This window comes from Pogona vitticeps, chromosome 7, assembly GCF_051106095.1.
Source record: "Pogona vitticeps strain Pit_001003342236 chromosome 7, PviZW2.1, whole genome shotgun sequence".
Classification (NCBI taxonomy): domain Eukaryota; kingdom Metazoa; phylum Chordata; class Lepidosauria; order Squamata; family Agamidae; genus Pogona; species Pogona vitticeps.
Genome location: NC_135789.1, coordinates 32,445,233 through 32,470,322, shown reverse-complemented (window position 1 = coordinate 32,470,322; position 25,090 = coordinate 32,445,233). Strand labels below are relative to the sequence as shown.

General features: G+C 47.3%; 1 protein-coding gene across 1 annotated transcript in view; it reads right to left on the bottom strand.

The window, feature by feature from the left end:
• SLC6A4 (solute carrier family 6 member 4) overlaps window positions 1-24,598 on the bottom strand; it is a 28,001-nt gene extending 3,403 nt beyond the window's left edge. Inside the window, exons 1-12 of the mRNA XM_078379184.1 lie at window positions 13,801-24,598; window positions 12,838-12,972; window positions 11,690-11,909; window positions 11,143-11,281; window positions 9,875-10,009; window positions 8,246-8,349; window positions 7,150-7,277; window positions 5,178-5,290; window positions 4,403-4,534; window positions 3,212-3,311; window positions 2,715-2,815; window positions 55-222 (exon numbers count right to left, since the gene is read on the bottom strand). Coding sequence (XP_078235310.1) covers window positions 55-222; window positions 2,715-2,815; window positions 3,212-3,311; window positions 4,403-4,534; window positions 5,178-5,290; window positions 7,150-7,277; window positions 8,246-8,349; window positions 9,875-10,009; window positions 11,143-11,281; window positions 11,690-11,909; window positions 12,838-12,972; window positions 13,801-14,248 — 1,923 coding nt within the window. The 5' untranslated portion in view covers window positions 14,249-24,598. The remainder of the gene's footprint in view (window positions 1-54; window positions 223-2,714; window positions 2,816-3,211; window positions 3,312-4,402; window positions 4,535-5,177; window positions 5,291-7,149; window positions 7,278-8,245; window positions 8,350-9,874; window positions 10,010-11,142; window positions 11,282-11,689; window positions 11,910-12,837; window positions 12,973-13,800) is intronic.
• Between the last annotated feature and the right edge of the window lie 492 nt (window positions 24,599-25,090).

Genomic DNA, 25,090 nt, shown 5'->3' with positions numbered 1-25,090 from the left:
CCACAAACCCTACCGAACAGCCTTGGATCAAGAGCATGCTTGGGGGAAATCTACCTCTTTAAATGTTCCTGGCGTACTTGCCAACCGGTACACCATGTAGGCGGGAATGCAGATGAAGGACGATGTCCCGATGCAGTAACCCAGTACCATGGTCCAGTACGGATAGTCGTAGTCAAAGAGGCGGAGGGCTGGAGGGCTGGATAGGAAGCTGCAGATGATGAACTGGAGAGAGAGAGAGAGAATGTCAGCATGTTAATACTTCTGAAATGGTACAGTAGCAGAGACGTAGGAGGCAGGCTCTGCTGGAGAATCTCCTCCTTAGAAGTTGACCCCTAGAAGTCTTATTGAAAGCCAAGAAGAGCACAAAGGGGTCCTGTAATCTACTGGTCCAAGCAATCAGGTTGGTTACGTGCCCAATTTTGCTGCAAATTGATTGGTTAGATCAGAGCAGCTTGAGGAGAAAGGGGTTCCTGTATGTGAAGGAAGAACATACAAAGAGTGGAGGCGAGACTTCCCAGGGACCCTTTTTCATTTTGCCTCCCCTCTTGGGGGAGTGTATGTAGCTGCACAAACCTGGGAGAGATTTAAGATCACCGAGAACTGCTTCTAGCTCTGCCATCAAAATTCATCAAGCTGGTGGGAATCGGGAGGCCCTTTAAATAACTGCCCCCTGTTTTGGTCCCCCCCCCAAAAATGCAAATGGAAGTTTGCTAAGTTCCTTCATCGAGTCATAAAAATGCAGTTGTTCCAGACTTTATTCCATTACAAGCGGACTTTCAAACAGCAACTGTTATTTGCCCCCCCCCTTCTGTAATCAGACTGTTGTTTGCATTTTAACATTTGGCTTCGGCTTTCATTAGCTTTTGTTAAGCCGCTTTCAGAGGTTGTCCCTCTGTAAGGCAGCGTGTAGTGCTTTAAATAGATATTCTTATTTTACCCAAACTCCTTTCCCACTCTTCCAAGTATTATTCTGATCAGCCATTTTTTTTCGTCTCTCTTCCCTCCCTGTTCCATTTGTTCTCATCAGCTAAGAAAACAAGTGAACACATAAAAGAGAGGAAGTGAGGATCGTACTGGTGCATGCTTTTTCACTATTGCCATAACCTCTGTTCCACAAAAACAACAGTTATGAGGCCAAGCCATGCTTAGCAACGCCTCAGGACCATCGCCCTGCCTCTGTCTTATTTTAGCTAAGGTTCTCCACTCCTGCTGAGTAACCACAACATCTGGGCATAGTGCTCTTAATTTCATTTTACTGTCTCGGGTTCATAAAGAGTGAAGTGTGTGTGGTATGTGTTTATGAACGATTGACGTGGCTACCCATTATTTATATCCTTTCTACTTCTGGTCATAAAATGGAGAATGGTTGAATGTGCATAAATCACCCCTAGCAAGAGTTGTTTTTGAAGTTGACTACTGCCATCAGTAAACCCTACACCTCTCCTTCCTCGCTCAGTGCCAGGAGTTTTAACTACATTAAAAAAGCAGACAGAGGAGCTAATTTGGGAACAGGGGAAACTAAGCCTTTGTTTAGTCATGCTAGGAGCAGCTTTGGCAGATCTGCCACAGGGGACAGAGGCTCCGACTTAGGGTTTTTTTTTCTTTATTCATTTAATTAACTAAGAATTAGTTAATTCTTTAATTAACCCTTTATTTTTTAAATAAAAGTTTGACTCTTATCACTTGAAAATATTTGTCTCTAACTATTCTTCTACTGGTCTTCCTACTCTCCCCTCCACATCTTAAACTTAACATTCAGTTTAAGAATTTAATGATGATGATGATGATGATGATGTACCGTCAAGTCAGTTCTGACTTACGGCAACCCTTTCCAGAATTTTCTAGGTAGAGTATTCTGATGTGGTTTGCTCTTCCCATCTTCTGGGGCCACCCCGGGATGGTGCAGCTTGCCCAAGGCCACCCAGGCTGGCTCTGTTGGGATGCCGAGTGGGGAGCTAAACTCTTAACCTCTGCAGCCAGATACTTAACTCACTTGAGTTTTTCCAACCAGCTATTAAAAATATAAAAGAAATATGAAACACCTTTCTTCCAATCCAGTCCCCTTCCTGTGTATTAGACTGCAGTTCCACCCACCCACCGAGATACCCATGGCTACGCTGGTTGGATGGTGGAAGTTGAAATCTAGATAATGTGCGTATTGAGGAAGGCTAATCCAAAATACACGGTTGGTTGCCTTGACGTGGGAAACATGACACTGAACAAAATAGTAATGTTATCCACGGTTGGCCCTTCTTCCATAAAAAGCAGAACTTGGAAAGATTAAGTCTTGTGACGTTAAATCCTGAAAATATTAGAAACCTTTTCATAGAGATTAAACCAATAAGAGAATTTGAGGGGATGAAGTCTTTCATTAAAAGCCATTTTAAATTTTAAGGAGGTGTTTGCCTGCCCCCTAGGCCGACAAAGCAGAGTAACAACCCAAGTCGTGTTTATGGAGCCACATCCAGGAGCCTCTTTTCAAATGTGGGCTGTGTTTTTCTGGACTGAGTCTAAGGGCTTGTCCCCATTTTAAATTAGCATCACCATCATGGTTTATTTAAACCAGTGGCAGCCAGTCCCCCCATGGCCTTCCTCAACCAATGCTGTGCGTTTTCTCAGATGGTGTTGTTGGTTTGCTAAGCGAGTGGCGGTGAAGTGCCCGGAATCAAAACGGAGCTTCTTTATAAATGCTGCGGCCAAAAGGACAGGCTTACCAGGAGGAAGACGGGGCTGATGGCTACCCAGCAGATTCTCCAGAACCATCCAGGGCTGAATCCAAGCATCTCTTTCACATCGTTGCAAAACTGGGAGACGCCTGTTAGAGAGACAGGGAGTTTGGGCTGTGTTAGTCCCGTGTTGCTATGAATTGGGACTGAAGCGTTAAAAATGAAGCAGGATGATCGCTATCGGTGCCCTAGCTTTGGTTCTTGGAAAAAGACGTCGGCTTTCAGACCAAAAAGAATCATTTGCTTTTCTTCCTAATTGAAGAGTTGAAGGAAAGACTCACAGAGAAAACAAGAAAAATGGTGGGATTTACCAGAGCCCATGATTCTGCTCTTTACCAGCTCACTGTAAAGACTGCTGTATGAAAGCTGCCCTTATGCCTTGTTAAAAGCTGGAAGATCTAAGATGAAGGGTTTTCCTACAAGGGCAGTTTGGCAGGAAGCTCGGAGGCTAGCCGGGAGAAGCACCAGCGCACAACGAAACTCACCGTAGAACCATGCCACTGCGATGGATTCGATAAACACCACCGCTATCAGACTCGGGCCCGTAGCATATTCTTCAAATAGCTTCACCACGTATGCACCACCCTGAGGGGTAACGAAAAAGATCACACTGAACATGGCGGGTTTGCTCCTGGTACCCAGAAGGTTCATTAGAACGCATGGTTCATTAGGAATAGGATATACTGTAAAAACAGAGCTTGAACAGCATTGAAATGTACTGTAACCAGCCACATTTTTTTTTCGTGCTGGCACCACCAGAGTAATCCTCGGTGGGCCTAATGGCCTATTTCTTCAGCTGGCCTGCCTTGCCTAGTGTCAAACAAAGGAAAACACATTATTGGGATTTATGTGAATCCGATAGGATCTGTGCCGCCTCTTTCTCTAGTGAATTGTCTTGAAAAATGTGTGCTTCTAGCTGAGAAGAAAGCTGAAGGCAGAACCTATTGGGACCCAGGCTTATCCAGAGGGAAGGAAATGGTGCCTCCAGCAGGAACTGGGGCGCCTCGTTTGTGAGGAAGTTTTCGAGATCAAGGAGGATTTGCTGATAAAACACAATGCAAAATAAGTTCCTTCTAATGGAACGCCAACCTACATTTGGCCAGCTCGTATGCTTCCCTATCAGTGGCTCCCTATTGTGAGTCCAATCTGTTAGCATCAGAACAACAAATGCATACCAGTGGAGACACCAAAACCCTTTCGGATGCAGGATTTGCGTCCTACGCCTTTCTTGCCAAAGGACCCAGAGCTCATTCATGGCTCAGTTCTCTAGCATTTGCATGAAATGACTTTGAGTTTGTGTTTGTCTCATAATGGTTCCTGGCAGCTAGGATGGTGGGCCAAGGTCATCGTAGGCTATGAGGACTGGTTTCTGTTCCCTCCTGTTGGAAAGTTGTCTCAAGATGCTCTGATATGATGCACATAAGAAGTGGTAAGAAGTGTACAAAGGCTTTTTCGTCATTCTGTGCCAATTCAGAGGACTTTCCCATGCTACAGAAAGTCCTCCGGACTGACGGTGGCCAAGAGAGACGGGGAATGAGATCAAATTTAGAATCGCGCAACCATTTCTCTCTCTTGCTTTGCAAAAGATTCCAGAGCCCGGATTTCAGATAGTATGCTTTGCACCGACTCAGAACCTTTGGATGGCTTGGCTGGCACAGGAAGGGTGAGATACTCACAAAGGTCAATGTCGAGAGTGCGCCCATGAAGCAAGTCACCATGAAGCCCAGCACAAACAGCTCCCGGCGCTTGCTCCAGACGTGTGGGAATTCGTCGATAACGGCGGTTACCACCCCTTCTAGGCCTGCAAACTGTAAAAAGCATATTGAGAAAACATAGGGGAAAAAAAAGAAGTTGGCCACTGTCTCTTCCGGAGTTCTTAAAGCCTGCAAAGGGATCTGAATCCAAAGTGTTCGGGGTTTGAATACTGACCCCATTCCAGAGTGGTGGAGTAACTAGAAAATTTAATGCTGAGGGTCTGAGCAAACTTAGACCAAATCAGATTGAGCATCTCTAGCCAAATAAAGTGACATGAATCACTAGTGAAGACTTGTGCTCAAGAGGAAGCTGGACACACAGACACCCACTTACAAATCACCTCAGGATCAGGCCTGTGTCCAGCGATTTCATTGCACAAACTCCAGCCCCCCCCCTGCACTAGCAATTGCATGTTTCCAGAGCCTGAACGGGATGTATCCCAAGATTTTCAGGTGTGTACACAGTTGTACAACTGCTGGCACAATGATTATGCAGTGCAGCTGCTCTAGTAGTGATTTCCCTTCTAGCATGATGCTGGATTTGGACCTTGACTATTCCTGCGCAGCCACCCACTCAATTGTCCAAAGGGACCATGTTTCCATTCTTCCACTTTGAACTGGCTGAGCCCAGTTGACTTTGTGTTTCGTTAGTTCTTCCGCTGCCTCCGTTACCTGTCACTGAATCAAAGTTGCTCACCGTGCTGTCTAACCCTAGGGTGATCAGCATTAGGAAGAAGATGATGGCAAAGAAAGTTGAAGCGGGCATGTTTGCGATCGCCTCTGCATAGGTGATGAAGAGGAGGCTGGGTCCTGTAAAGTAAGTGAAGAAGAAGAAACAGGAATGATCATGCCGGCTGGGTCCCTGTTTTGAGGGACAGGACTCCATGTCCTACAGATTATTTCTTCTGGGATTTTAAAATTTATTGACATGACACCTTTCCAACTTCCTGCAGTGTTTTCTGCAGTACTCACATGGAAAGGAGGTACCACGCAACTGTGTAACATACCAGCCTACCCCAGCCTAGTTTTTCCAGGTGCCACAATTCACTTTTCTGACCCCCGAATGGAAGCTGAGGTTCAGAATAACATTCCAGCATCAGACTGGAGAGGGCTTAGCCGTAGCTTATCACACAAAAACAACCCAGGCAGCTTAGTTCGTAATCAGCAGACAAATATAATCAGCAACTACTTCACATTGTTTTCATTGTTTCCCATGATCTAAAACGTCTCGGGGAAATAGCTTGTCTGATCTCAAAAGACAGGGAGTTCCACAGCCTCATTACTGTGATGGAGAAATCTCATGCACCATCTGCCTCTCTGACAGGAATGCGATATAGGGCAGAGCCGAGCTTTTCCGAAAGAACTACGTGGACAGAGGAGATGGTGCGCAATGGGCTGGATATCCAGGTCAACTGATTCAAATCTAATAATAACCAGGACCTTGAAATGTGCCCAGAACGAACCAGGAGCCAACGTGGCTAGCGTTGCGATGGAGCTCTCTCTGGACACCCAAAATCCTTATTTTGGTTTTAGTCTATTTTAGGCATCAATGGACCCCACCCTTGAACCTATTCCCAGGACAGCTGACACCATCAAAATACAATAAACAATTAAAATATAATAAAATATAAACTGGCTCCGGCTAAAAAGTTGGGCTGACGCAGTTTGGACGGCTGGCAGTTTCCGAAGACGGTTTCAAGGGAGACCCACTTAGACCGATCCAACCTTTATGCAACCGAAAGGCATGCGTGGCCACGGCCAGGAGCGATGCTTTTGCCAACAAAGCATGATCTGGTGCCAGGTTGAATGGCAGGCTGACCTTAACGGGCGCCTGAATGAGGCTATTTTAGTAAGGAAGTTGCGTGTTCTGTGCAGCGCTATCTCAGTCTTGCACCTAGGGTTTCACTAAGTGGTCGGGCTTTCCTCCTTTTGTGAGTAGCTTTGTGTTTAATCGTGGCCACTATCAGTCCGCCATCCATCACATTCCCCTTCCAGCACTAGGAAGGCTGAGTGCTTAAGGGCAAAAAAATTTAAAGGTCCAAGAAGGAGTCCCATGCCTTCTTACTTTCAGATCCCAGAAACCAGCCTGGACGGAACAGTACATGGCATGCTGGAGACCCTAAACTAGTCTGCTTCCTCAAAGTGGTGTGGCAGAGGGTCCTACTCAGTGTTGAGCAAGGTTCAAGGTGGGCGTGCTGTGTGACCCTTTGCTGCGGGCAGAAGAACATCCTTGTGCCAGCCCTAAAGCCAACTCTGCTGCTCCGAAAGCCAGTCTGAAAAAGGGAGAATTAGCCCTCCAGGCCTGAGCAGTTCCTACAGTATAATCTCACTGCCCTCATCCTTCTCATAAGAAGACCTGCCTTAACTTTCCTGGAAGTTATTGCCTGGTCTGTTCCAAGAAAAGAGATTTTTTTTTCTCCATCGCACCAGACAGCTCGGCCTGTCCGTGTGCTGAACGGAAAGCTAAAAGATTCCCTCCCCCTCGAATATCTGGGTCAGACATGCACCCCTCCCATACGGGGTTGGTCCCTGTTCTACCTTCTGTACCCTCACAACTTTTTCAAGTTGGCTAGCATCTGCTGCTTCAAACAACCACGTCATTAGAACCGGCCCTGAAAGGAGACAGCCGTGAGATCGATCCACAGAGGAGGAGAAGGAGGGGGAGTTACCCGTGTCTTTGGCGACTTCCGATACATCTTGTTTCCGCATCTCAGCCATGTAGCCGAGCACAGTAAAGATGACGAATCCGGAGACGAAGCTGGTCATGCAGTTCACAGCACTGGTGACCAGAGCGTCCCTGCAATGAAAAGCCAAAATGGCACCTCTTGAGGATTGAAACGTGCTTCTGATGTGTCCCCACACCAGCTCCCTGTGCTCTCCAGCTGGTAGCCTCCCCTGTAAGCTCACACCGAAATAAATCTGTTGGGTCAGGGATCCTCCCATAAGGAGAAGCGTACCAAGGTTTTGCCACCTGTCTGTAAGACACCTGCTCCTTCTCTGATCTGGCAACTAGAAATGTGGCTGTCGGCTGGAAAGCCAACCAGCCATACAAACCTGTTAACCCGGTGGCCCTTACCTGTTTGACTTTTCTGCTCAAGTTCCAGCCTTAGTCTTAGAGGTGCCATGGAAGGTAGAAAAGAGAACCTCAAAAGAAGCCGTTTAGAGTTTGTGGTGGCCGGGGCTAACTGAGATTTGAGACAAGGAGTGCTGAACTGATGTCACCCACAGGGTGTAATCCTGCCTGGGGCTTTGTTGCTAATATTCTTGCACAAAGGAGTCTCTTGGCTGTCCTGACAGATGACTTAAGGAGCAGTCTGCTGCCCCGGAGCCACCAGGAAAAGAGAGACATGGACAAAAGATAAGGGTGCAATTCCCCTAAGGAATGGACTTGGGGTCCTTGGCATACTGAGCAGGTTCCCTCCCCCTTAATTTGGGTCCCAGCTTTTTCAAGGAGATCTGCATAGTCGGTTCCTTGATACGGACAGACAGGCTACAGTGTGACTCTGGTGTTCTTCAACTCTGAAAAGAAAGCAAAGTGAGCCTGATTTCTCTCTCTCTCTCTCTCTCATAAAGGGTCAAGAGAGTGTAAAATCGTGCTTCCTGGACTTTAGGTACAACATATTCTCCACCACGAAGTCACCTCTGGGTGTCATTTTCTGTGTGTGGCTTGGAGCCTCCCCTCCTCCCTTGGGGAAGGACCTTTGAATCATGACTGGAGTGTTTTCCCTCTCCTGGACCTTCTTTACCCCTCTTGGTAGAACTTACTTGAAGCAGTTGTTATGAAACTTGTTGTAACTCGCGAAGGCCAGAAGGACTCCGAACCCGGGCCCGAGAGAGAAGAAGATCTGAGCGGCAGCATCCACCCACACCTGAAGAAGAAAGATAACAACAGGAAGGAGCAATTCACAAGGAGTTCAGTAAAAGGCATCCACTGGTTGTGGAAAAACAGCGCTACGGTTTGGAGGGGACAAAGGCCTTCGCCTGTGAAGGGTAAGGTCTGGTAAATGGGTGACTTTCGCTGGAAGGAGGGAGATCCCGACTGGGATGGCTGCTGCAGAGCCAAAATAGAGGAGGAAACCAGAGCTACCCACAGGCATCCTTTCCTGCAATGGATGCTCTCCGTAGGAATCGAAAAGGGAGTGACAGTCACAGGGGCTGCTTCCCAATTGTCAAAGTCTGCTTCAGTTGTTCTTCTCCGGGTGTCAGATCCCACCCACCGTGGTGGAAAGCCGCTTCTTTGAGAGCATCTCCTGCCTTGGAACAGTTCTCCGAGAGAGGATCTGCCTGGCTGTCCTTGTTATAGATATATTTAGACACCAAGCTAAGATGTTCCAGGCACTCCACCTTCAGGTTCAAGCGCTTGATGTTATTTTTTTTACTGCTGGCTTAAAGCACTCTCCGGGCAGTTACAATTTAATTATGCAGGCTACTCATTGCACCCTCAGCAAGCTGGATATTCAATTTACGATCTCAGAAGGATGGAAGAATGAGTCAGTTGGGAGCAGAGGCTGAAGTACAATACTGCAGTTTAATCACTGTGCCACGAGGCTCAGTTGCATATTTTACAGGTGCTGCAGGAACTTGGTCAACATCTTCAGTGAACCCCCCGCCCCCTTGACCACCCTGAAATGTCTTCCTGACATGGTCACCTAAATCTCCTTTCCCCAGGAGCCATGCGGTTCCCCCTCTTTTCCTCTCTGGACTCAGGAGATGAGGGCTGCCGGGCGTTATGTACCCTTTCTCCTGCAGGAGCCGATGCATGAAAGCTAGACGCTCTGTGGAGATTACGATCTGCTCTTCTACTCTCTCCAGATATATTCAGTACAATACCAACACCCTTTATTGCTTTAAGGGAGGCAACCGGGCCTTATTGCGGATGGGCTGTTATCAGGGAACAGTGTGTCTTCATTTCCTCTTCATTGAACTCTCTTCCTATCCACGGGGGAGGCTACCAGGCTGGCAAATATTGGAAGCCACAATCTCGTTTTGAGCGGTATTTATTACTTAAAGGTCTGAGATCTCCACCTCAACACACACGCACACACACACACACCCTTCCACATCTGAGACTTTTGAGATTGGGCAAAAGGGAGATGATTTAGGGATGCAGTTTAGGTTTTCCTGCAGGTTAAGGCTCATTCAAGTTGGATTTTTCCCATTGTTTAACTGCAGCATCTCCAAAGAAGCAACTTTGCAAACTAAGAAGAGGTGAAGTTTCTCCTGAAAGGAAACATTTGGCCCGAGAGGGGCTGGCAGCCGTCCCATGGCAGTTTTGTGAACAGCTCTACTGTGACTTTGCCCTAGAATTCAGTTGCCTTTTTTTCCTGCTTTTGACATGGCTGTTGACAAAAACCAACCTGCGCCTTGCCTTCTATCTCTCTCCCCCCCCCTTACCTCCGTGGCAAGAAGTTTTGGCCAGTCTGGTTTCAGGTAGTAGATCACCCCTCTCCAGGCCCCGGGCAAGGTGGCGCCCCGTATTAAGAGGATGAAGAGGATGACATACGGGAAGGTGGCCGTCACCCACACAACCTGTTTGGAGAAGAAATCGAGAGAGGGTTTGCCGAAGATCTGAGGGAGGAAAACCACCCATGTGAAAGGACAGAATCTGGATTAGGAATGCTATTCGGCTCCGGATTAACAACAGTGTTCCGACGTATCAGAACCTGCAGATTTCCTCCAGTACCCATTCATAAGAAGAGGCTTATACTGTATATGAGCTTTTGGAGCGTGAGCACCGCCCAACGTTTGCAGTCTAGAAGCGGGCCTGTACATGTGCATTCTCCAGATGGGGATGGCCGGGACACTGGCAACTGTTACAAAGAGTTGGCGATGTGATTGTACTCGTATGTTCACTCTCTATGAGCTCCGTTCACCTATATTATGCTGACCATCTTCCCCAGGGGACTGAAGCCGGGTGAGTCATGCACAGGAAGCAAAGTCTATTGAGTTTCATCAGTATGGGCTGAGATATAGAAAAATGGGCAGATGCATGGAATGGCCCAGCATAAGCCATAAGGAACCAAGTGATGTAAAGGTTGATGTGAGCCAGAGCTGGGGAAGATGATGTGTTGGAAATACCAAGTGGCTATTCTGACTGAGGCCCCTCTGGGAACTGTAGTCTAAATACACACAGTTTCCAAGTTAAAAGCCCTGCCTCACCACCACCGAAGTGAGTCGGTCACTCAAACAAACTCCATGGGGTCTCGGCTCCCGTGACCTCCTAAGGCATGGTAGTCCATGGCTTTTTGTTGCACCATGAGGAGGCCTGTGCTCTCTGGTGGGCTAAAGCAAGTGCTGCTGTTCTTCCCCCATCTTCTACTTGGAAAAACCTTTCCGGCTGCAGCTCAGCATGGGAGTCAGCAATATAGGCAAAATTATGAGAAGCTATAACCTCAGTAATTTTAGAGAAGAAATGGAATGATGGGCTTCTGACAATAAATAAATAAGTAAGTAAGTAAATAAATAAATAAGTAAAAATGGCCCCATCTGTGTTGTGAAGCCAGCGACTTCCAAGGATACGACGAACGACAGTTTCTGGCGAGTGTTTAAAACATACTTTCTGAAAGCAAGATCATCCTTGTTTTGCACTTTGACCACACACACAAAAAAACACAGCGCTTTGCCTAAATTGCTCTTTTGAGCTCTTGGCCTTAACTCTTCACCTTTCCAGATGTCTTGACCCCTTTCCAGATGCTGAAGTACACAATGGTGAAGATAAACAGCAAGCAAAGGGTGAGCTGCCAGCTGATTCCACCCAGGTCATCCAGTCCTCTGGCTCGGTGCACTTGGAGAATGTGGCGGCTGAAATGGAAAGGAAGCGCGGATGGATCGGCTTGCTCAGTGTGTGAGGTCCTGCAGTGACGACTGTTTCAGCCAAAATGGGGGGGGGGGCGAGGTTTGACAGGAGGGCATTCCTTTTAGAGCCCACCCATTGTGGAACTGCAGTAGGGGGAAGAGAGCCTGTAATCAAGCTAACACGTCCCTCTCCATCGTAGCTCTGGAACTATGAAGGATGGGGTCAGCCATGAGCACGCTTTTGCCCGTTCTTCCTTAGTGTTTGAAAGGTCTTGTGTGGAGGTCAGGAGCCTTTGGGTGTTTTAAAAACACGAGGGAAACAGAGGCACGTCGACCCTCCTTTCCCTCCTCCAGGTGTCCTTTTCCAACCCCGCCTTTCCTGGCGCGGCGGTCTCTCCACTTACATGCACTTACGTATAAAATTCTTCTGCTGGGGAGGTGGAGTTGGAGGTCCAGACGGTGCTCTGGTTGGAGAAGTAGTTGGTGCAGTTGTTGGTGTTCCAGGGGTTGGCGCAGCTGGTCCAGGGCAGCTCATCGGTGAAGGAGGAGACGAGGTAGTACAGGGCCCAGGCCATGATGGTGTTGTAGTAAGAGGCGATGTAGAACGCAATGATGCAGATGGCGTAGCCGATGCCTGGAAAAGACAGAGGAGAACGGGGGGGGGGGGGGGGAGAGACCAAGGTGAGGAAGACAGAAAACTAGAGCCTCTCCTGTCTTTGGTTGTCACCTGCACACTGTTTTAATTAAGCATTTGCTTCTAAACTTATATACAGTGGTGCCTTGCTAGACTATGATAATCTGTTCCACTGAAATCACTGTTTAGTGAAATCATCATCTAGCGAAAAGCATTTCCCCATTGGAATGCATTGAAACCTGATTAATGCGTTCCAATTTGTCTAGCGAAGAACGGCCATAGGAAAGCCGCTTTGCAAACTGCCGATCAGTTGTTTAAATAGCTGTGTTGCGAAGCTTAGGTCCTGAAAACACCCATTTTGCGAGCACGGAGGGAGCTGTCAAAATCGTTGTCTAATGAAAATTGGTTTGTGAAGCAGGGACCAAACATTCTCCAGCAAAATTCCCCCATAGGAATCACTGTTTTGTGAATCGCTATAGCGATCGCAAAAAGTCAATGTCTAGCGAAAAAACTGTCATGTGGGGTAACTGTCTAGCAAGGCACCACTGTATATATATTCTTATATAATTTTTTTCTTTTATATATATATATTCATTCTTGTTTGCTGTCTTGTGTGGCATTATTGGCAGAAAGGCAGGATATACAGTTAGTAAATAAGTAAATAGAGTGATTGCATCAGGGTTTCTAAGCTCACATGTCGTTTTCAGAACAATGAAGCATATGCTGCTGATTGTTTCTGTGCATATTTTGGGGTCTCTCTCTCTCTCTCTCTGTGTGTGTGTGTGTGTGTGTGTGTGTGTGTGTGTGTGTGTGAATAAAGAGAGAGAGAGAGAGAGAGAGAGAAGCTGGCAGCAAGTGTCACTGGAACCCAATGGCCAAGCTTGCGGGATATAAATTCTTCCTTCTTGAATCGTCGAGTTCCTCTTACCTTTGAAGATGGGGCAGATTTTCCTCCATACGGAGATGCATCCGTTTCGGTGATACTGTCCCAGCGCCAGCTCCATGTAGAAGAGAGGAATCCCCCCAAAGACAGCCATGATGGTGTAGGGGAGGAGGAAAGCCCCTGGGGGTGGGGGGGAAGAAGAAGAAGAAGACCGATGTCAAACAACAACCAGACAGATGAACCGGAAGAGGGATGAGAGAAGAAGGGCAGAAGGTTGCCCAGGGCGGCGGTTGCTGGAAGCAGCCTGTGGCCGGGCAAGGATTCACTGGGTGATACTGGATGCATCTGTGCTTGCTCTCCCCCTGCTTGCACCCCCAGGAGTTGCTGTTCTGCAGTTAAAGTGGAATTAAAACAGCGTTTACGCACAACCCATAGCCCAACATTCTCCAGTGCTGTTTACTCACAAACAGATCTTGTTCTACAGAACTCAACGTTGGAGATGTATTCACTAGTTAGATCCATGCTGGGGTGGGTGTGTTGGTGGCTAATTTACTGTTTTCATCATCATCATCCTTATTCTTCCTCATCATCATTATTCTTATTTGATAGGGGAGATGCCAAAATAGGGCTGAGCAAAAAAAGGGCAAACCTCAAATCACCCGCCCTGCTTGCAGAGGTCAACCCTGGAGGATGCGTGATGCGCCAAATATTCTCACACAGTTGGTAGGCAGCAAAATTCTCAAAGAAGAGGAAAAAGAAAACACTCACGGAATTTATCTGAAATTTGTAATTATGAGAAATTTTGGCTCCATTAGTGAAACTCGTTAGTTCATACGCGTAGAGGAAAGAAGCAATGAGTTAAGTAAGAGAGGAGGGCTGGCACTGGGAGGGCTGCGTCCATGGCTTCCTTTGATAATATTCTACATAAAAATGAAATGCTAGCCTTCCACACACGCCCAGGCCTGGAGTGAGTCCTTCCCTGTTTTAAAAACGACAGTGAAAACTCACCTCCTCCATTTTGGTAGCAGATGTACGGAAAGCGCCAGACGTTGCCCAGGTCTACCGCATACCCAATGACAGAGAGGAGAAAGTCCACTTTCTTGCTCCAGGTCTCCCTCTCGCCCATCAGCTGTTGCTGAGTATCCACCACACACAAGATGGAGGTGGTGGTGGTCATGGGTGCCGGAGTGGCGGAAGGGGTCCCCTCGCTGCCCCCGGTGGCCTGGCAAGGGCTTGGGCTCTGTGCCCCCGAAAACCCGTTGGAGATGGGGCTGGTTGCCCCTTTGTCCCCAGAACTGGGGCAGGCTTTATTCGTGTCCTCTGCCAGTTCCAGCCTCGGCGTGGTGCTCTTGGCCAGGAGTCCATTATCCGCGCAGTCTCCCTCTTCTTTGCATTCCGAAGTCTCCCTTGGAAACGTGAGAGGTTGGGTCTCATGGTCGGGGCCTGACTTCTCCATCCCAGCCGTTTACAAGGCAGCGCTCCTGTCCATTGGCAGGTAACGTCCCACTAGAAGCGCCGTCCAGCCGTAGATGCTTTCCCCAGGGTTTCCCAACAGCTCGGCTCTGGGTTCAAGCAGAAAGAGGCAGCTTAAGAGTTTTCATGGTGGGAAGGAAATAAAGATTATTATTATTTCACCTGTGTGTGTGTGTGTGTGCGTGCGTGCGAGCCTTAAAGAACACAGGAGAGTGTGCCCCAGTCCCAGTGAACTCACAGTCTCAGATGTGAGAATAGAGCAAGTGGAGAGAGAAAAAACCCATGTAGTTTGTGCCTCTCCTGGCAGTTCAATGGCTGGGGAGAGAGAGAGAGCGAGAGAGAGAGAACTGTTCCTTTGGTGATGTAACCTTATATTTGCCTACTGAGATGTCAACATTTGCTTTCTATGGGACTTATCCACAGTTACCCATGTCTAGAATAACAGCCTTAGTGTGGGACTCACAACAAACTGTCTACACAGCCCTTCCTAGTCTGTGGACTTGACCTAGAACTATGGCTCCCAAGCTTGGGTCAGCCTGGTGTTCTTGGACTGCAGTTCCCAGAAGGCTTCACCGCCAGCTGTGCTGGCTAGGGCTTCTGGGAGTTGCAGTCCAAGAACATCTAGGTTACCCAACGTTGGGTCCTGGTCCTTCATTCTGTCCAGTATGCCTCACTGATTCTTTACAAATTGCTTACGAAAACTAATATTAACAGTGACCTTACCCATTTCCATGGTATAATCCACATGTCAAGGGAAAAGCAGTTCCCCCATTATTTTCCTACCATTTCAAATATACTGTCTGAATTAGAACAGATGTACTTCCCATTGCTGGAGGATTGCAGAAGTTGTATTGACTTGTCAGGCACAACTGCAGACGGTTCAGTAGCTGGAATGATAATGGGAAGTCAAAAGGATAACCATTCAGGCAGCTAGCATAAGCATGGTGTCCAGTCATGGTTGAAAGACATTCATGCAGAAGATGTGTGTACTGAGATGACGGTACCTTGTAAACAGACCCTGTCTAGGTGCATGAACAAGGAGGCCCTGGGTAAGAAGTCACGTTGACGGATCAAGGAGCTCTTTGATCACCAGCATAATTACCTCATACGTAAAAATGGAAAACTTATCAGCAATATGGATCTCCTATCTGGATGGGGTGGAAATTCTTAATTAGATCATGAGAAAAGATCTAAATGGAATCGGACACTTTCCAAGACGTGCATTGATCTGATGGTGTATTGCCTACACTAGACTGAAATGTGCATTCTGCCTCTCATAAGATTATACCCAGTTGACCAGGTTGCTTGCTCACTGGAAGCCTGAACCTATGTGGACATTTCATGCGAAGTGGGTTTTCAGTACAGTTCAGACTGAGCCATCCCTTTGGCATAGACGAACCAGCCAGCAAAGAGGCTCAAAGATGAGAAGAGCGAACGGTTTTTGGCGTTGGTCAAGCTGTCGAAAAGTATCATCCAGAAGTTGGCTAGGGGTGTTTTGAGAACTGTAGCCCACCAGAGTAGCAAATCTAAGCTCTGATACTATCTTCCTCGGGATACAGATGAGATGGGTGAACACAGCAGGAGAAGGAGATAAGACGTCCAGATTTCCAAAGAATAAAAACAGAAACAAGGGAAAAAAAAGAGTAGATGCTTGAGTTGCAGTTGACTTGATGGCAAATAGATGGGCAAAACCACCACCATCATCATTTTCAATGAGACCTAGATGGTAACTCAGTTGCTCCACAGTAAAGCCTTCCCTGGTGGGACGTGGTGGCGCTCCAAAGCCTGTGGGCTGCAAGGTCGTAAGACCAGCAGTTCAGATCCACGTGAATTTGTCAAAGGGAACCTTTAGCCTTCCCTGATACGGCCAGAGATCTCCCACAGGGAATTTAGTGAGGCACCTTTGCAACGTGGACAGGTTGTTTGGATTTAAGATGCCCCAGAAGACAAGTTCTGCAACTCCTGGCTTCTACGACCGCACATCCCAACAGAACCTCGGCATGTTTTTTCAGTGCCAAGAGAAAGATAACGCGCCATTACGGTAAAGCTAAGAAAGTGGAATTCAAAACCGACAGAAACATCTGATTGCGCCAAGCGGAAGGAAAGCAAGACTCTTTGGCTGAGAAGCCCTGAGGTCGACACAAGAAGAAGTTGGTCCTGGCTTGCTGTGCGCACCACGTACGACAAAAGGCAGAAGACAAAGAGGTCTTTGTTATTTTTTTTTTAAGACAAAGGTGTGTGAGTACTATGTGCCGATTTTGTGAGCGAAGTACCATGGCTCCAGCTTGGCACAAGATTTAATGACATCAGCAATATTCACAAGTTCAGTGGGACGTAAAAGCCACAGCACTCTTATCAGAACAGAAGGGCTGGCAAGGCAAACAACACCCTGACCATCCCTTGCTATAGGAGGCTGTGGGAAGAAAGGGCGGGCGGGCAGCGGTGGGGGGGGGGAAGCGTACCTGCTGAAATTCCAAAATTCCTGGGACACGGTGAAGACTCCACCACGCAGCCACGTGACACCCGCTTCCCCAAAGCAGAGGTTAAAAATTTCACGCTACGCACAGGCTGTAATTGTCACGCTTCCGTTAATCATCAACTAGTTGATCTCTGAAGATGGGAATGAAAGAAATAGGGAGGAAGGGTGGGAGCCACACGTACCACTTTCAGTTTCACCTGGAAAACCACAGGCTCGGACATCTTTGGAGGCCACCCATGGTTGATGGTCTCCCGATTCCACAGCTTAATTGAGGGCAATTCAATGCCATTGGGCATCCCGAGTGTTGAGCAGCCTCGGTGGACTTTACACCCTGACTCAGGCATGAGAGAAAGGTAAAGAATGACCCACCAATGGCAGGCAGAATTTTTTCCATTCTACTAAATTGGTTGTTGGAAGTAACCTGTTTCCAACTGTTCTTAAGACCACTCTGCGCTCCTGCTCTAAATCAGATCTCCTCCACATCTCTTCTTTAAACAAAAGGTACTGTAATGTATTTGGCATTTCTAATTTAGTTCTATAAGCGACTTCGTCTTTGCTGGTTTAATTTGTTGACACCCATCTGCTTATCCGTTTAGTAATTCTTTTTATACCTCACCTTTCCTCTGAATGAACACAAGGCTTTCTTCCCTCCCAAGAACCCTTTGAGGTTGGCCAGACGGAAAGAACATGAGGAAAGAACCAAAGGTCACCCAGGGAATATTGTGGCAAACTTGAATCTGGATCTCTCAAATCCCAGGACTGTAACCACATCTAACACCATGCTTAAAAGAGAAAAAAAAGTTGTGGAGTGTACAGAGGAGAAAGAACCACAAAGCTGTGATTGGCTGTTAGCTACAATTGCAAAAACAGAGCCTCCATATGCAGGAGACGTCCATTTTAGCCCAATAGAAGATGGTTCCTTCTCTTCCATGCCCAGCTAGCCACTATTGCACACAAAATCCTGGATTCTTTCCTTTCCTTTCCTTTCCTTTTAATGTATCTCTAACCTTCTCTGTAGCAAGAAGGGCTCTCAGCTGCTTTGCATATCTGTGAAAATTTAAAACTTATCAAAAACCACCCAATATTTAATGGTTATACCTACCCCCTACCCCCCCCCCAAAAATAACTGGGTTTAGCTATCTAAGTTTACTCATTCAATATAGTACTAACACCCTATAAGTCCATGGGTTTTCCCCCCCCCAACTAAAATGATTTATAATGCCTATTTCTATGCAACAGTCAGTGCTGTTAGCATTTTCAGTTAAGAGTTAATAAATCATGGCTTGTTGGCAGGGCATTGAATGGTGCATCGCAGCAAGCCAGATTTCAACAAACCATACTGTGGCTTGTTATGACATGTAAACATATCCTTTCCTTGGAAGAGGACAAAGATCTGTGTTCCAAATTGTCCTGGCCAATGGCATAAAGCGGTGCTTTGATCTTGAACCACAGAAAAGCCGGATTGCATAGATCTCTTTTTTAAAAAGAAGGTCGCACCAGGAGTTGGCAGCTGCTGTGAGGGTTTCGACAACTTGGAGTTCCTCTAAACCTTTTGGTCGGTGCCCTCCCTGTCAGGTTTTCCACTTTCTCCTTTTGCTTTATTTTACTTTATTTTATTTTGACATCCATCATTCACTGATCATCTGCCAATTCTTTCAGTGAACAGCAGCGGGCATAACAGTTTATTGCTCTCTATCTGTTTCTGTCTTGAAATGCTGCAAAGGTCACCCTTCACGCAAACAATGGGAGAGGGAATCGCTGGCTCCTCTGAACCGCTGGAAGCATCAGTGGTGCTAATAAAAACCATACAACCTGGAAAGCTCGCTCGGTGCAGCTTAACCCCTGGAAGTGGCCCAGAGAGACACATCTGGACAATTCAGGCACATCTGTGCTTAGGCCACAACATGCTCGGGACAAAAAGGCACCGTCTCTGGAACAACGGAAACCTTATACCAAGTCCGGTCATCACTGCCCGGTCCAGCTTTTGCACATGGATGGCCAGCAATGGTGCAGGGTCTTTCTTAGTCTTAACCTGGAGGTGCAGAGAACTAGGAGCTAGGAATTCCTGCATATAACAAAGGTCCTTCAGCATGGAGCTATAGCAAAACAAGGCGCTAGTCCTCATGGCTGGAAATAAAGATTTATTTAAAAAATTAATGGAAATCTAGAAATCTGCCTTATACCAAGGGATATAATTCTTAGTGTGGAAACTCTCTGTGCTCTAATTAGGCAAAAAGGAAAATTCTTTATATCTATGCACAGATAGCCCTCTGCTTTCATATTGGCTCTCGGTAACCAGGCAGAGAGCCCTCAGAGACAGGTTTCGTGGCTCTAAATTTTTTGCAGGATGGATTTTGCATGATACCACTAATTCCTCTAAAGAAGCCATTCCTGTCATGCTGGGCCTCTAGAATAATTTGCAGACTCTTGAAATTGTCTTTGCAACCCTGAGGGATAGAAACTTGCTTCAAAAGCCGTGAAAACATGAGAGATGCCCTCACCCGTTCTGAACCAATAGTCAATTTTTTCCCCTCCCTCATCTCCTCCCCCCCTATTTACCCCCCGAGAAGGATGATTGTGATGCTTCCTTCCGTGAGCCTCAAGGCATTTTCATATGTGGGGATTTAAAACAGATTGCCCCTAAATCCATTTTAAGATGGATGTGAAACCTCTGTTGGAAAGTGAGACTATCTGTTCATTTTTTCTTCTGCTGTAGCAACATCAAGAGTGCATATAACAGGACAAGAAAAGCGTTTCCAAGTGAGTTTTGATTTAAAAAAAAAACTAGCACTGGATTAAGCACAAAGGGGACTTTTCGAAATCTTGCTCTGAGACAGTTTGCATCAGGGGCTGAATGATCCTTGCTGGTAGGCAGGCCAAACCCAGAGGTGTTTTTTTTTTTTTAAAGCTCTGGGCATTGACTCAGGAACCCTCCTGACTCAGAATCTTATCTGGACCGCATGAGGATTATCTAAGGGTGTGCTTCATTCAGGTTTGAGTGGGGATTACTCCGGGTGATTTATTTGCAAAAGGAAACTTTGACGGTGTGAACAGAAGCAGGCTCAGTGCATTTCACAGACGGCAAAGGGGCCACTGAGTCCTCGCTCTCAAAGCTCCGTTTCCCACACCCTCAGCCCCCCCAGGGACCCCCGGGTAGCCAAAGACGAGGTCTTCACCGAAGGATCGTTTAGACATTTCCCCCAGCGTGCCATCCACCAGGAAAGGAACCGTTGGTTTTCCGGCACCGGGAAATCAAGAACATCTCCATAAGGGGCAATTTGGTCTCCATGTTCCATCTTGGAGGGTGCAGGTCTGTTGTTTTACCCTCCTGTGGATTTATTGAGTTGCGTTGCGTGTTTGCTGTCGGTCGTGGTATGCCTATACTAGGGGCCACGGTGATTCTGCCTGAAGACTAGAACTTGCCTTTTGCTGCCCCAGGCAAAGGAGGCCCACCCTTTTCCTTTCTGCCTACAGAGACCGGTAAGGTGGGCTACGTTGAAACCTTCTGTGACACTGGCCTTGGGAAAGGATCCCCCTAATAAACCAGTTTGGGGGATAGCCGAGGGAGGCACAGCCCTCTGTACCCCAGATGGGGAAGGGCCAGCCCTGACATGAGGCAAGACCTTGTGCTGCCCCCCAAAATCCCTGGAGCAGCACCCCCTGCCGTCCCCATAGCATTGGCCGCCTAAGGCCTCTGCTTCACTGTTTCTCATGGCAGGGGAGCCCTCCTCCAAATCTATGTGTTCCGGGCAGCTCCTTGATTGCTGGGCGATCCATATTCCTTTAGCAGGCCTGGCTGCTAGTGAGAGTTTCAGGATGTATTTAGCAGGGGGAAGATGGGCTCACTCCATGGCAGAGATGTCCCCATTTTTAAGACCCCGAGGATGGGCTCAGACAAATACCCCATCTTTCTTCGGCTTCCCCGCCCTCCCAATCCCAAACCCGAGGGGTAGCGCTCATACTGACATTCCAGATCTTTCCGTGCCCCGTAAATGCTCTTCTTATCTTCCCCGACGCTGTGCATCTCTGCCACGCTGAGTCTAGAGCCGCTGCTTCCTTCACTTCTGCAAAGTCTAACCTCACCTGTCTTTTCCTTGACCATGGAAGGTCTCACCTGTGTGCCTGGTTTCCTGCTCCGTTCTTGTGCATCACTTCTGCTGCTCTCCCATTTCCCCACATTTCAAAGCAGCAGGAGAGAGAGGCTCTTTCACTCTTGTATCAAAAGGCAGCTGTGTGTTCTGAGCTTGTTTTTAAACACGCGATGGGTCAAATTTATCGCTTCCCAGTCAGAACAAAAAAACACCAAAGGTCTTCTTCAGAATGCTTCTCCGCTTAGACAGCAAACTGTAGAGAGCCAGGAGTCAGCTACAACAGCGCAGCCCTGCCGCTTCCCACAACGATGCTTCCTACATGAGCCCCTGTTTATTGTTATTACTATTGGCATTTTGTGATTGTCTGTATTTTTCTTTCGGCAATTATTTATGATGGACAGCATTCTTGGAAATCCCAGACTGCCATTGAGGCAGAGAACCGTTTTGGCTATTTCTCATATGCAAGCCGAGCCCAGCGTGGTGGAGACGGGCTCCGGACGGGGACCTGCCATTCCCTCTTAGCAAAAAAACAAACAGACCTCATGAGTTTGGAGCCCATGTCGGGAAAATGGGCTGTTTGCAGAAACGGCACCGAGCACGTTGGCTGGCTGAGGAAATAGCTGAGGCATTTTCTCCCCAGGAGGTCAGGGAGCACCATGTTCTTTTCCTCGGCATTTTAGGGCTCCTCTTGAAAAAAAAAGAGGACATGCTTACTAGCACAGCCAGGAAATGTTCCCTTTTATTGTATTTATTTTTTATTTTTTGGATAACGGCTCCCAGAACCACTGTTTCCGAACACTGTCATTTAAAAAAATTTACCTTCCCAGCTCCGCCTATGAGAAGACTGAATAGTTACCACCTTTCCTTGTCTATCTTGTGCTGGATCCCTTCTCAAATAAGGCATTTTGGGGGTGGAGGGGAAGCAGAAGGAGCATTTCCAATAAGACTGAAAAGTACAACCCTCGTAAATCTTCGTTTCCTAGCCTGGCACCTCTTGCAGGTGCTAGGGAAAAACCTCCCTAACTAGCGTGTATCTCAAGTGGCCGGTAGCAGATGGTTACCGAACAAGCAGGTTCAGCTTGGAGAAGGTATTGTCTGAAAAAGCAGATTTTCCCAAGCCGGAGTCCCACAAAGCTGTCAACAAGCCAAGTCACATTCGGTCTCTTTCCACCTCCTCGGGAGTCATCTCAAGTCCTGTCCGCCTGCCCTTTGTTACATAACAGTGGGTTCTCTGTACAGTATTAAACATAGCTGGTCATTTCTTTCCTTCTGGATGCTGCTTTTTTTAAACAACTTTTCCTGTTTACTTTGATATCTTTTAAAAACAATTGTACCTGGCAGTTGAGGAGAAGAGGTGTTCTGCTTTCGCATCCCGCTGGCCTGAGACTCGTTATCAGTCAGCGAGGCCTAAAAGGTTGGAGCAATGGGACAGGCGATTTGGCAGGTCCGTGGTTGAAGCCCTGCTGGAAGTGGAAGTCCACTGGGTGACTTCTGTCTCTCTGCCTCCCAGCCTGACCGGTTTTCCTAAAGGTTTCCAAGGTTAAAGGGGCTAGGGGAGACTGAGCCGCTTCGTACTTATGGAAGGGACGACGGGGTATAAATGCAAGCGGCAAATAGGTAAATGCAATAAGCCAGGTGAGCGCAATCAAAGTTTAACCCAAGATTCAGCCACACCCTCTCGAACAATCTTCATACTTTACTTGAGCAGGAGATTGAATCCTAAAAGAACCCCAGTTTTGACCATTCTGAGCCGCCCTCTCCGCGCAGTGGGATAAACCATGCTTCTACTATGTTCTGTCGGTAGATGAAGCCGCTAGTATGTGAGAAAGCACGAGAGGACATGTCAAGCCCCGGTAACCTACACTTTGGATGCCAACAAGACGACTGCCTCTATCTTGTGCTACTGTTTTAGTCAAACAAAATGCAAAGGATCTGTGGACGTTTTGCTAAAGGAAATAAACAGGCGGATCAGCTTTCGGCGGGTCCTGCCCACACTGGGATCACAACACCCGATGGGCTCTTGTATCCCGTCTTACTCAATGATTTCCAAGGCGAGACTTCTTAGAATTGAGCCAATACCGTCAAGAGGTTATCGAGCTATTCTGTCAAAGACCTGCATTCAGGAAGTGTCTTTCTGAATTTAGCCTACCTGGTTTCAGAGCCATGAAAACGAGGCCAAATCAAAAGCCACGGGATAGGTTTATTTCTTGATTACCGGCTACCCAGAGAATGGGTTATAGGTAGTAGTAAATTACTCTGTTGCTATAGTTGCTGTTCTGCCACAATCTAAAGTTTAGGAACTTTGGAGGACAGGAATCGTATCTTATCTCTGTTTCCCCCTTAAGTCATAAAGTACCAGATAGCACTGGGGTTCAATAAAGAATAATCATCCAAAATTCATTCTCTCTCCCTCTCTCTCTCTCACTCACTCATATAAATCCTTAATTTTGCTGTTCAAAGTTATGTCCGACCATTATTAATTTCACTACCTGTTGCACAATTCAGAAATACGAACGCCTCGTGTTATAGTTTCACTTCTGTCTTCATCCTAATAAATACCAGTCATTCGTTCAAGTTATGACTCATAGCCGGAGAGGAAGAGAAGACCTTTTCTCTTGGGGGGGGGGGACAGAAAAATTCACTCTCACCTTCTTCAGGTGAAAAGAATCATTGGGAAACATACAAAAATAAGCTACGTGCGGACTGCATTTCCCCCCTCCGCTCTAACAGCCTCAAAGAAGGGGAAAGGGTTCCGTTTATAGGAACTGCTTCTTACTTTTAAAGGCTTTGTTTTTCCACTTCTTTCAAAGAAAGTGCTTTCCAGTCATGTTCAGCCGAGTAAAATGGTGACAGTCTCTTGCTGAATATTGTTGAAACATGCACTACCCTGCTTACCGTCCCTCATCAGCCCTGATAATAAAGGCGGCAAGCATGTAGAGGCAGAGACTAAAAGAAAAAGCAGAGTCAGGAACCTCCTCTTTAACCATTCAAAGAAAACTTTTTTTGCTGAAAAAAAGGCACGTTTTGTCCCCATTCTGCAGCGTTTTGAGCGAAGGTCTGTCTTCTGCCTTTCACAAAAGTTTGTGCGGGACCCCAACGGGAGCCCTCTTTCATTGCAGCAACCTTTTAAAAGCTTCTTGCGCAAATAGATCTTATATATACAGAGAGAGAGAGAGAGTGACGCTGTGTTACTCTTGCTGTCTTGAGATTTTGTAATCAGGGTTATGAAAGGTGAGATTTTAAAAAAAATCAACAACCAAACATTGGTGCTTTTCCTGAAAAGCCTTTCTCAACATCCATCTTCTGCTCATCCCTTCTGGCATCTATCTAAAAGTCGGGGGGGGGGGAGAGGAGGAGGAGGAGGAGATGGAATAAATAAATGAAACGAGTACCTGATGTTGTGATGGTCTCCGAGGGACCCGGCTTCATCCAGGGCTCTCCCGCCGCAGCCCTACATTGGCTTGGCAGACTTTGGGCCGCCCATCAGAAGAGGGGGACCTTTTTGTACACCCTTCTCACATGGTCCGATTTCCCAGATAATCTGCTGCCAAAGAGCTCTTTAAGATTTTTTTACGTCACTTTCTTTCTTCTCTCTCTCTCTCTCTGTCTCTTTTTAAAAAAATAAAGTCAAATAAACTTTATGCCTTGCCAGTAAGTGCTGCGGCGGCAACAGCAGCAGCAGCAGCAGCAGCTCTGACTCTCCTCCTAGAGGTGGGCGCCTACATTGAGCGGCCACCAGCACCCGCCAGAGCTCTCAGGAGCTCAAGACAGGAGGGGAGGCTTAGGGCTGGCAGGATGAGGCTCTCGGGCGGGCGGCGGTGGGCGGGTGGATGAGGGTCAGTTGAGCAGCCAAACCAGCTGCCCCTGAGACCCGGGGACGCTTGGGTTGTGCTATAAATGGAAAGAGGAAGGGCATGGAGGGACAGAGACAGGGTTAAGTCGGGTGGGAGGGTAAAGGGGCCAGGTATGGGGAGGTGGGCGCTCCTTTGCAAAACCGGAGAAAGGCAGGGAAGAGCCTGCACTCTTCCCTCCCTCCCCCCCCCCCATCATTTATCATTTGCTTTAAGGAAGAAAGGGAAGGAATGGAGCAGAAATGGGGGGAAATAACAAGGGAGGAGGAGGGAAAAGAAGGTTGGTTTTATTATCGGACTCCTTGCAGAAAAGTATTCCCGGACTTGGCTGCTTCTGATCACCACAAAACTTCCTCTCCTCTCCTCTCCACACCCCCACCCCCACCCCGTGTGCCTCCTTCCTA